General features: G+C 32.2%; 1 protein-coding gene across 1 annotated transcript; it reads left to right on the forward strand.

The window, feature by feature from the left end:
• Positions 1 to 956: 956 nt before the first annotated feature.
• On the forward strand, positions 957 to 11419 carry LOC128172981 (uncharacterized). Its single transcript, XM_052838726.1, has 8 exons — positions 957 to 1175; positions 4382 to 4581; positions 5412 to 5719; positions 6235 to 6375; positions 6660 to 6905; positions 9444 to 9553; positions 9654 to 9795; positions 10267 to 11419. The coding sequence occupies exons 1-8, from the start codon at positions 1165 to 1167 to the stop codon at positions 11080 to 11082; spliced, it is 1974 nt and encodes a 657-aa protein (XP_052694686.1). The 5' UTR covers positions 957 to 1164; the 3' UTR covers positions 11083 to 11419.
• Positions 11420 to 12052: the final 633 nt, after the last annotated feature.

Raw genomic sequence — 12052 nt, forward strand, 5'->3', positions numbered from 1 at the left:
ACATATGGAATTTTCTGTTCTGTCCACTTAAAGACTTAAATTCACGTCAAAGTGTGCTAACGCTTGATCCCTATAGCAGTGTAAAAAAAATACTAACTTCATGTTCTTTTTAATGGTATGTGTTCTTTTTTTTAGGTTATCTATTTTTTTTTTGACACAAAACTTTGGACCCAGTATCGCTTGTGTAAAGTTTAGAGGAGAAGTTACAATGTTTACATGATAGTTGTTTATCTCAAAATGTCAACCTGTGATACAGTTATTCACCGTGGGAAGACAGATACATGTTTATATAATGTTTATTCTAGACTAACGAAGGACATCGAACTATTCACAGTAAACTTTGTTTTCTTTTTAAGTTTAATGCTGGAAACGAGTCATATTACAAATGCAAAGTATTCTGTTTTGGTGATGTTTTAAATTTTAAAATCGTCAACTATCTATACTTTTATAGCAATATACCTTCATCACCATATATATGGATTTTTTATCTCAGTTGATTTGACGCGAGGGCATGTAATACCTAGTTGTCAATTTCTAAATCGAAGCAAGCTACTGACAAACAAGATATTAAAACACGATAGCCAACAATCTCTATGAAAGTCATTTTTTTTAATGCTCGATAGTCGTAAAAACGACCATGTCAGCAAATACAATCTTCCGCTAGGTCAAGCTGACTGACGTTTTTAAATGAAATGTGCATACACCATAGACGAAGCATCATTTTTTTTTAAAACAGGCCAAATGATAAAATTTACATAAAGAAAACTTTTTTAGGGCAGTATTAAAAGTAATGTTGAAGTTTTATATAAAAACTAAAATGCCAAAAAGAATAAATAAATAAACTTACCACATCCCTCCTCGATTTTATTAAATGTATCTAAGGTAGAGTAAATTTTCAAAACAAAATTAAAACAATTAACATATTTTCAAAATCTCAACAATAAACTTAATTCGTAAATAACTGACGATAGTTAAAAAGTTTCAGCGAAAAGGAAAAGGGCCACATATAATAAATTTGATTTGGAATTTTAATTTCTAGTGTTGCTTCCGTTGGCTACCATCAACAATTAAGATATCTGAGATAAGCGATGACACGTCATGTGACCACGACTTCTTATTTATACTTGCTTGCCGTTGATAACTTGCATTTTGGGGGCGTATGCAATGGCAACAAGGTATGACTCGATCATATATATTATTTTTCAAAATCTATAACGTGTTGCCTTTTTTTGTTTCGATTAATGAAAACATCAAAGAAAAGTGTATCTTTTAAAGTATTTTTTATAAACTGTACAAAACATTTACAGATATCAACTTACGCATATGTAAAAACATGCATAGAATGTAGTGTTATCAAACTTTTTTTTGGTTGATTTTATATATTGTATTGGTAGAATTTAAAACTGTTTGAATATCATGCATATATCTCTGGGTTTTTTTTTTCTAAACGACTGCTAATAACATTGTATCATGAACAATTTTGTTCATTGCTCATATTAAAAAAAATACAAAACAAAGCAAAGCAAAAGCTTGTTAATAAACTATTAAAGTTTATAAAAACCACAATCAAGTTGGTTTTTTTAATTAAACTTTTGAAGCAATAGTTTACGGTTTAGCTGTTCTCATTCCCTACTCATATCAAGTAATAAACACAAAAATAAAATCAGAAGGGATGCGATTTAAAGATAGGGAAGATATAAAACTCAAAAAGTAGGCGGATTGGACATTGAATACTCTACACCAGAATTAGCAAAATATGAATGGTTTAAAATCTCATTAAAAAAAACAAGTATGTATAGAGATCTACATGTTTTGACTAGTAAGTTTCTTTAGAAATTGGTAATTGGCTTTATGAAGAGTGAATTAAAGGCATTTGTGCTGAATGGGAACTGAGGAAATTCTATTTACAGAGTTCGAGAGACACTCATCTTAATGCTACAATGATTTGTCTAAAACTAGATATGCACTCGTTGCAAGCAGCGATTAGGTCTTCCGTCGTAGCTGCGTCATATTTTGTATTGTAATGATACCTGACCACGGTATAGTATTAGTATTATAGTGTCTATTTACATGGTTATTTATATATATGTAAACATATCGATAGCGTACAAGCGTGATTCAAAATACCCAAAACGGAAGATGGTAAAGAATGCAGTCATTGAGTCTTCATTTTATTGAATGTTTGTTAAAGTGTCAGTCTATCAATATACAGTTTCTTAATTATTTTCGATTGCTAGGGCTACAGTGTTTTGATGAACATTGAACAACTTTTTTTTCATTCATTTTTTCTTCGGAAGATAGCGAATACATTTATAAACAAGGGCACCGGAAAGCGGAGCATCCCCTCTCGACATGACTTGTTGTAGAGGAAAATGCATTAATTAGGAAAGTACATGTACATTTTTTCAGATCAAGATTAATCAGATCAAAAACACATATGATAAAAGTACTTCTTAAAACCATTTCGAAATCATAATATCTAATTTATCCTAATCCCCAACCTTTGTTGTGTATAAATGGGGGGGGGGGGGGTAGGGGTTACATGTACATGGCTGCACAGTTTTCCTGTTCCTAGCGATACTCAACACATGTACACATATTGTAAATATAAATTGATCGCTTACATTTGTCATGTCAGTAATACACATCTGCTTTATAAAACGGCCGTGTATTGTAGGAAAGTTGATTTTAAATAATTACCATGCACAATTCAAGATGTTTTCGTTACAATAAAAAATGGGGCGTTAAACGCTTTAGAAAAACTTGCACTATTGTCTGGTCGATGGCCTGAATACATACAGCTAGCGGCTCTGTTTTCGATCGGTTAACTGAGCCTCGTAATGCATCTAAATATAGAAAGGGGCAGAGTTTTAAAACAAACGACAAAATAAGGTCAAGGCGGTTCATCTTAATGAAATGAAAATGTACATATAAATATAAACATTCGGAAATTTAATATAGAATCATCTTTACACGCTGCATCTATCAGTTAGTGCATTACAAAAAGCCCTTTTATAATATCTTAACATGCATATTCACACAAAAATGGACTTAACTGACAACAATTTTTTTTTTGCAAATACCGACTATAAATTACAATAAATAAATTTAATTAAATACTACGGAATGAATTGGCATCAACTTCTCTACATCATGCATGACAAATTTTTTTATTTTTTTTCAAGTTATTGACAAAAAACTTTTAAAATATCTAACTCCCTAATTATAGTGGCCAGTCCCTTTTTCTGTATACCGAATGAAAGTTCTTGGTAAAACCCACAACTTTTAAAATACATCATATAACAAACGATTATCAGGTAGAAAACTGAAACGAAAAATACATTATTTTTTTTTATTTTTTTTTCTTACCTTTCTTTCAACACTTATACCACTCCTTTTACTTTCTCAAATTACAAATGAAATATGTCTTGCACCATTCCAATTCATCAGCTATTAACCAGCCCATCTTTGAGACTCTGCCAGTCATCGTTTTATTAAAATCAATCCGACAAAAAGAGTCCTCCAATTTTACTAAAAGGGGAATTATTCAAAACCAGATGAGGATTTTTTCTCAAGTAAAATATTAAACGACAAAATCGCGCGGCATATAATCAGTCCTGAAAATTTCAAGAAATCGGTGAACTGTCAACGAGCAAGATATAAAGGATTAAAATTGTGTAGAAAAAAGATAAGAAGAAATCTTAAAGACAATAGTTAGGTCTTCCACGCGGAATCGGAAGAAACTGTCCCGTGCCATCTTAACATTAACAATTTAAAAGAAATAAAGCAGTTGTTGTTAAAAGAAACGAAACTGCTAAATAGATAGGATCCGTCAATTTCTATCATCAAAAACATAACTTGAGTTTGGGTTTTTTCTTAGCAAGGGGTATCAATTGTTACTTTGTTTATAATACATCAAGTTTATGCTATTTTATGTTTGAAGATATCATTTGTAAAAGTTGAACCTATGATGTCTTGGTGTTAATAATACATCGATCGTTTTCACAAAAGATATTTTACAGATATTACAGATATTTATTTTAAATTCATGGAAAATTACGTTCTCAAGTAAACGATACATGTCACTAGGTATCTTATACATTAGAGATAGAACATTTAAAAAAAAAATGATTTATTGGATATCAAAACGTATATTTAATTTGGAATTTTTTAAAATTCTTAAGATTTTGATTTCATTTGGACAAACTGTCGAAGGACAAACTAAGCTTTTAGCAGTGCTGATTTAAATATTTATTCTAAGGTCATATTGTTATTCAAACATATAAGATACAAAATTAAAATCCATTTGTTTGTAGATATTATTTAATATTCGGTTTTCAAAAATATTTGAAAAGTAATATCCATTTATTTTTTTATGAAGATGTTTGACTTTAGAAGAGATGCAATGTGTAAAAGAAAAAGTTATATCAATGTACCGAGAGCTAGAAAACGTCCTCAAAAGTAAGGAATACTCAGAAGATCTTCGTTTTGAACTCGAGCATTCCAACCCAAATTATCTTACAGTTCTTGAAAAAAGAATCAAAGATATGGAAAAATCTGATCACGGAATTGTAGTTGCAGGTATGTGTTGTTTTTTTTTTTAAATAAATCGGTACAGAAATTTTATTAGCATTCTTGCATTTATCCTTGACATAATTTTAAGTGCGAGCTTGTACGCCATCAAGCAATTTTTAATATAAACTGAACTGTGAATAGCAGAAAGAAACAAATGCAATTGATGAAATTAACACATTATGTACTTTTGCATACACTACGAAGTCTTCATAATTAACAAAACAACTGCAAAGATGTTCTTGTATACATAAAGTTAACATTATATTTCATTTGCCTGTTTATACTCAGGGAAACTGAAAGCAACATAAAGAAATCCGAATGCAAACCAAAGTTATTACATACATCTGAACTGTATCGAAGACAAATTGCAAACTTGTAAACTTCCACAGGTAGCAGTTTTGTCCATTCATTAAGAACATATACTTGTTAAAATTAAACAATGAAGTGATCAAAAACACAGACATGCTTGCCTAAAAGACCCTCTTTACAAAAATGAAATAAGAGGCAGACTTGCTAACTTGTCGCTATATAACTGCAACGAAAGATCAGAGTAAACGAAGAAGAAAATACAACACAGTACACATTCTTCGTTATATCCTTGTACTTTAAAAAGTTCAGTTTCCTATCCAAACAACAAATAAGTGCATAAATGCAATTGTGAGAGTAAATTTCTGCGATAGCAACAAACATTGTGTTATGTAGCTGTATTAACAAAGTACTCAGAGCCGAGGAAGTCCCGTTGTTAAAAGATTCTGCGCATTGAAGATGATTATGTCATAAGTTAAAAGTAAACTAATTTAATTCTGGAACTTACTCGCTGTTTAAATACATTTTAGGAGAAACAAGCGCTGGCAAATCAACGTTGATCAACAGAATACTTGATATGAGAATATTCAAAGGCAGAAATCTGGAAACCACTTCAACTATAGTAAAACTAAGAAATTCAAATAGAGTCGAAATCACCACCGAAAGTGATACAGGAGCGATAAAAGAAACCGATTTAACAAACGAATGTGATCTTACAAGTAAAGATGGAGTTAAGGTATTAAGAGATTATCTAAAAAATATGACAGACAGGACTGCGTCGCAAAGAAGCGCCCAAATTCGGAGTGTACAGATAGGGCTTCCTATTCCTCTTCTGAAGGTAACGCAAATCATGCTTATCAAAGTTTCATTACAATACCATAATGTTCGTATGAGCCCAATCACTTTAACTTCTGTATGGATTTTTGCGAGGTCGTTTATCAATTACATCGGGCTGATCCAATGTATTGCTTCCAAACTCTTAATTAGTTTATAAATATAAAGATATACACTGTATTATTAGAAATCTTAAAAACTAGTACAATTTTCATTCTGATTCTTTAAGTGAATTTTTTCACTTTTTGTACTTTTTTAATTTAATTTTTGACCACGTTTTTTATGTTTGACATTAGTAATGAATACAAAACTTACTGTCGATCGATAGTTAAAATGCAAAGTTATAATTCACGTGTGTTATACTACAATCTCAATACCAGGTCAAGCGAATAAAACAATATTACTTGCAAATATTTGAGATGCTTAAGTAATAAATCAAAGATTAGGAAATATCAATTGAGATAAATGTATGGCAAATTGTGTTTGTAAAAGTTTCACTAAAACATTTTATGACACCAGGGTAACACAATTCTTGTGGACACACCGGGGATCGGGGGTTCAGGGGAAGTTACTCAAAAACTCATAGACTATCTACCAAATGCAGTTGCGTTTGTCTTTGTGATCAACGTGGGGAGTGCTGGTGGAATGCAAAACGATAGGGTAAGTATATAGCCCGTTCTATATGTCATTACAGAGTTAAAACATTAAAGTTTAGTTAATAGGGGCATGTGCATATTAAGAAAAGAAAATCAAGAGATTAGATTCAATAAGGATGTTTTTGATCCATCTATCCGCAAATATCGCATGTGAAACCCTATTTTTTCCAATATGTATAATCAGTTTATGATAAATTCTGTGGCTCTAAGCTTGTAAAATGTTGTAGGCCCTATCATGAGACTGTTTTTGTAATGTGTTAATTATTGTGTTAGAATCTATACTTGTAGCTTCCGGAGATACTTAAATCAATAGTTCTTCTGCAAATTGACAACGAAATGCCATGCTTTGATCCTCATGAGGTAATATTCATAACAAATAAGTGGGATACAATCGAACAAAATGCTGAGGGAAGTGACGGAAATAGCAGCGAAGACGATGACGTAACTAAAACATGGGAAGTTCTAAAGGAGAACATAAAACATAACTGGCCATCTGTGAAAGAGGAAAATATATACAAAATGAACCTGAAAGACGTAAGTTTAAATTATAAAATCAATTTGAAAATTCATGATACGATGTATAAAATAGTGTTATATATATTCAGTGTGCATAGTGCATTTTTATTACATTAATTCTATCAATGAATAATAATAATTGTGACACGACTCGAACTTTTACTATAGAATTTGTGTTGTATCTGTGATACAGAACACTTTTGATGGGCGTGTCTTATGCAAATGAGGCAAAAGTGTTCTGTATCTGAGAAACATCACTGATAAAACACCGGTACTCTGGATTGCTGCCAACCATAAGAAAAAACAAAACATGAATACATGTAAATTGATCAAACTTCAAAGTTGCTGTTTGGCAAAAACCAAAATCCTGAAAAAAAAACCATTTCATGGAATTTTTTTTATCTAATTTCCAATGCTGAAATTGAAGTTGCAATTGGCAAACACGGCTTTGTTTGAATTTGTAATATCCTGCAAAATGTTTCACATGGAATATTTTCAGATTTAATTTTCTTTCTCGGGGGATCGGTCTCGCACGCTTGTTCGTTCATAGGGGGATCATGGATCTTTGACACATCTATTTCGATTTGTTCACTGCTTCTCTTGTACTTTCTTACACTTTTCTCGCACTTATGACCAGTGCGTCGCATGATTTCCTGCTCAGATACTCCATTCATGTACAACTGAGTAGCAAATGTAGGTTTTCCACTATGATTAGTGAAGTTTCCTTTTAATCCACCCTTTTGAGTTATGGTTTTCATGAACGACTTCAGTTTATTTACTCCAACCACGGGCTGTCCAAAGCGAAGCTGCTCTTCATCTGTAGGAGGCAATGGTCGTATATAAAACGCACATGTATTTCCTAATGATCCCAGATACAGCTCGAAGTAATCAACCAAGCACCGGTCCCCTTCAATTAAAAAATAAACATGATTTGATCAACTGTAAACTCTAAAAATGTTATTTTCGGTTAACTATAAAGCTTTATATGCGCGGATTAAAAACAATTCCAAGAAGGTCCAACGGTTATTCAAGTTTGCCGGGGGTGGGAGGATTGGTGAGCGATGCATATTAATGGTAGTTTTATAATAAAAATTTATAAAATTATAATATTATAAAAAAATAGATTCGCGCATGCTCTAAATATGTTATTTTATCACCATTCAAAAGTGCATTTATTGGCTTACCTGGCGATGAATGATGTCTCAGGTTCTTTGATTGCACATTCAGATGCCCTAGGCTACCTTTGTAGGTCTTTGTGGCCCTTCCCGTGAACTGAATAAATCGCCCAGCGCTGTCCTCCCCGATCCTGAACTGCTCACACTGCAAGTCGTGGTGTTCGTCGTATCCTCTTAGTCCAAAGACGTTGCATGCATAAAAAAACGGTGTGTCGCAACTGTTCAGCACTTTCCTTTCCAAACACGTGCTTTTACCACAAAGTCTCTTCGTCTTTAGGCAGAATAGGGTCCGCTTGTTTTAAACTACACCCGAATCCTTTGTCAATTAACGATTTCATTCTTGCATCAACCGATTTCCGGAAATCAGTAAATTCTCCGTTATTTTCGTCATGGAAATTCTTATCATAGACACCATTGTCTTACAAAGATCGCAAAAGTCCGCACAGTATGAGGTAGATAGATATTGGCGGATATTCTGTTCCATCGCGCTTCCGCACCTCCATTACGAACCTTCCAAGCCAAAAACTCATCTGCTCAGTGGTCATCAGCTTAAAATCGGGAATATTTTCCCGCCGGTTGGCCCGCCATTTTTCAAAGAGATTCATGGCCTACTTCGGGTTGTTTTTCGTATTCATGTTTTCTTGATCTTTAATAAGTTTAAAGATTTCATCATCACTCACAGGTTGACCAAAACGACTGTCGCTTGGTGTAAATGCGCTGTCCTTACAATCTACGTCCATTGCTCCTCAGCCTGCCGAGTCAGGAGTTAAGGATAGGCCCAACAGTCCCTCAAATGCGGCGTTTTCACATTCTAACGTCTTGCATACTTGCAATAGGGTAATGTCATATATTTCGTTGACCAGAAATTCGTAAATCGGCGCCAGTTCGGCGAGCAAATCAAAAACTTTAGATCAAATTCTCCGTCCATCCTCTTCAAAGTTTCGGCGCATTATGTCAAAATTAAAGTCTGATAGCATGATCAGCTAAAAAAAACATATCTGATTGGTCATTTGGTTGCGTGATCTGTGGAATGATAATTTATGATTGGCCATTTTATTAGGGAGAGTGTTATAACCGTTTTACTTATATTTGGGATCGAGTTACAAGTCATTTAGAATACTCGTTTCCTATTTTATCAGAGATACAGGGCGGGCCCGGCCCGAGCTGTCGCTCTCGCCTTAAGCCACGCCCTGTATCTCTGATAAAATAGGAAACTCGTACTCTAAATATAACTAATTGATATTATAATATTTTTTAATTAAACAAAACATGAACAAAACAACTCAATACATCTCTCTTTTTAATACATAAGTTTTGAAGTAGAAGATACAGTTTGAAAACAAAATATACCTAACATTCTCTTTTATTATTCTAATTCAAGGTTTCCCCCGAAAAAAACAATGAATCCTCTAAACAGTTTAACAAATTCATGAAAGCTCTGGAATCAACTGCAAAAAAAGCAGAACACATCAGAATACTTCAACATTTAAGGTATGTCCTGAATAGTTGTAACGTTATATTTTCGTAATAAGTAAATAAGTGATTGTGCATCTGTTGATAAGACATAACCATTAAACAATTATAAATCCAGGTTTTTAAAAGACTTTCTGACCAATATATCCAAGAGTTTGGATGCAAGGCTTGAATTCGGACAGATAAGCGAAAAAGACCAACAAGAATGGGTTGAAGCTCACGAACAAAAGATAAAAAAGCTGACTGATGAATGTGCAGGGGTATGTACGGTCGATAATCTCAAATTTTTGTTTTAACTGTCCACAATTTGAAAAAAAAAATAAACCTGAAAATGTTACGTATGTGTCTGACGGTCAAGCCAATAGTTTACTCGTGCGCAAAGATTACTTGTACCTTATAAGTAACGTTTTACCAGAATATTGAAATTATACAAGGTTTGAAGGAAGTGAAAACACATCTGTAGTTTTTTTTAAAAATACAATGGTTCTAATGAATTTTTTTTTCATCTTGATTTTTTATTTTATCTTGCTACAGTCTTATATCAACATAACAAATCATAATTTTAATAACATTGAATTTAAGTTTTTACCAGAATCATTGTTAGGGAATAATTTCAAACATCTAATTCAAATTGCGACATATAAATATATCACAAATTTAAGTAATCTAGTTCATTTAAAACCCTTTAACATAATATATATTGAAGTAATGAATCTGATATTTATTTTTAGTTTAACCAAATCTTTTGTGGAAAAACCAAAACGACTATAGCAGATACAGCATTGGCATGTTATGAATACATGGTAACAGAAGTGGGTAAACAAAGAGTTCTCAATCCACCAGGTCACAAACCTATATCGAATGTTGATTGGAAACCACTTATCTTTACAGAAAAAGTCCAAGAAAGAGTCTCGATGTACCTTTCAGAATACTTGCAATCTAAAGGTGTATTGCAAAAATTTAGAAAAATAAAAGATGAAATAGCCTCATTTTACCAAAAGGTATCATCCGACCTCTCTGGTATGGAAATTGTATGGACTGAACATACTTGTAAGACCAGGCTTTCACTTTATAATGATGATCCAGAAATATCAAAAGCATCTGTTGTTGGGATTGTTCTTGCAACATCACCCCTGTGGTTACCCTTACTTGCTACTGGTGTTGGTTTAACTATTGCTGCAAGCCCAATTATTTTCCCAGTTGTTAAACGTCTTGGTCGAGATAAACGAAAAGAAAAGCTCATAAATGAAGAATATGACAGATGTCTTAGGACCGTCAAAGATTTTATCCGTAAAGAACTTGAATCAAACCAAGGTAGAGTCATTTATAAGTTGCTGGATAAAGTAACGGAAGACTTGGTAAATAGAAGAATGCAATCCCTAAAAGTGATGATCAATCAGCTAAACAAGTCATGTAAACAGATTTTATCAAACATGAAAGGCCTTGATGTTTTGGCAGAGAGGATAAAAATCATCGAGGGATCTGCAACAGAATTGTTAGATTCTTTTAACCAAGAGGTGAAAGCGGTTGAAACCGGAATGTTTTAGATTAAAATTGACCAAATTAATGTTAAAATTGACTTTTGTGCATCGCAGCAGAACACTTTTATTTGACACTATTTAATAGGAATTCATTGAGAGTATTGCATTTTGTGACGCTAAACTAAGATTACATGCGAATAATACTCGTTTAAAAAACAAAATTAATGCAGCAATGTAAAGATTCCGTATTTTCAAAAAATAAATTCATGTTATATGATAATTTCCTATCTTATATAAATTGTTTAGATTAATAAAATACAAACATAAATTGCATTTTGCATAAAAATTCTAAATATTCTAAATTTATTTAAAATATATATTTTCATTTCTTTTAAAATCCTAAATATTATTACCGGTAAGAATAAATGTAGTAATTTTCTTAAAGCAATATGAGCTGTATTTTTCAGAATTTTATTTTGCTGCAAAAACCTGCTAGTATGATAAGTCTGTATATAACTTAAACTTTTATGATAAGGTTTGAAAAAATGATTAATTTTTGTCAAAGGAAATATTTCTCTTCTAAGGAATATATAGCAAATCAATTTTTGTACAGGACGACAATAATTCACTTTTGCTCCAAAAAAGGCTTCTTAACGGCCTTTCCCACAAAAATATGGCTAACAGAAATTTAAAAACCATGATATTTTTGTCATTTGAGTAGAAAAAAACATTTTAGTAAAAAAAAAATCAACATGAAAAATGCAGCTCATATTCCTTTAAACAACGATAACAATACAAGCATATATTCATTATTTAATATAATTAGATTGATAACCTCATAAAAATGCTGCAAGCATGTGCTTTACAAAAAAGTTGAGAAATATATCAGAATAATCTGATAAATATTAGGAAATTATTGTATCTAAGGAAATATCGACCTTATGATATGCAATATATCCGCGCGGACTCTTAAGATATCTTATATCATTTAGCTACAATACTTAGGCTATATTTAAAGCATGCAAACAATATTTCA

Source organism: Crassostrea angulata, chromosome 2 (assembly GCF_025612915.1).
Source record: "Crassostrea angulata isolate pt1a10 chromosome 2, ASM2561291v2, whole genome shotgun sequence".
Lineage (NCBI taxonomy): Eukaryota > Metazoa > Mollusca > Bivalvia > Ostreida > Ostreidae > Magallana > Magallana angulata.

Bases quoted from the DNA above. Each gene is read 5' to 3' on its own strand.
- LOC128172981 (XM_052838726.1), top strand. The intron at 6,906-9,443 runs GTAAGTTTAAAT...TTCTAATTCAAG, and splicing joins ACAAAATGAACCTGAAAGAC to GTTTCCCCCGAAAAAAACAA. The intron at 9,796-10,266 runs GTATGTACGGTC...ATTTATTTTTAG, and splicing joins TGACTGATGAATGTGCAGGG to TTTAACCAAATCTTTTGTGG.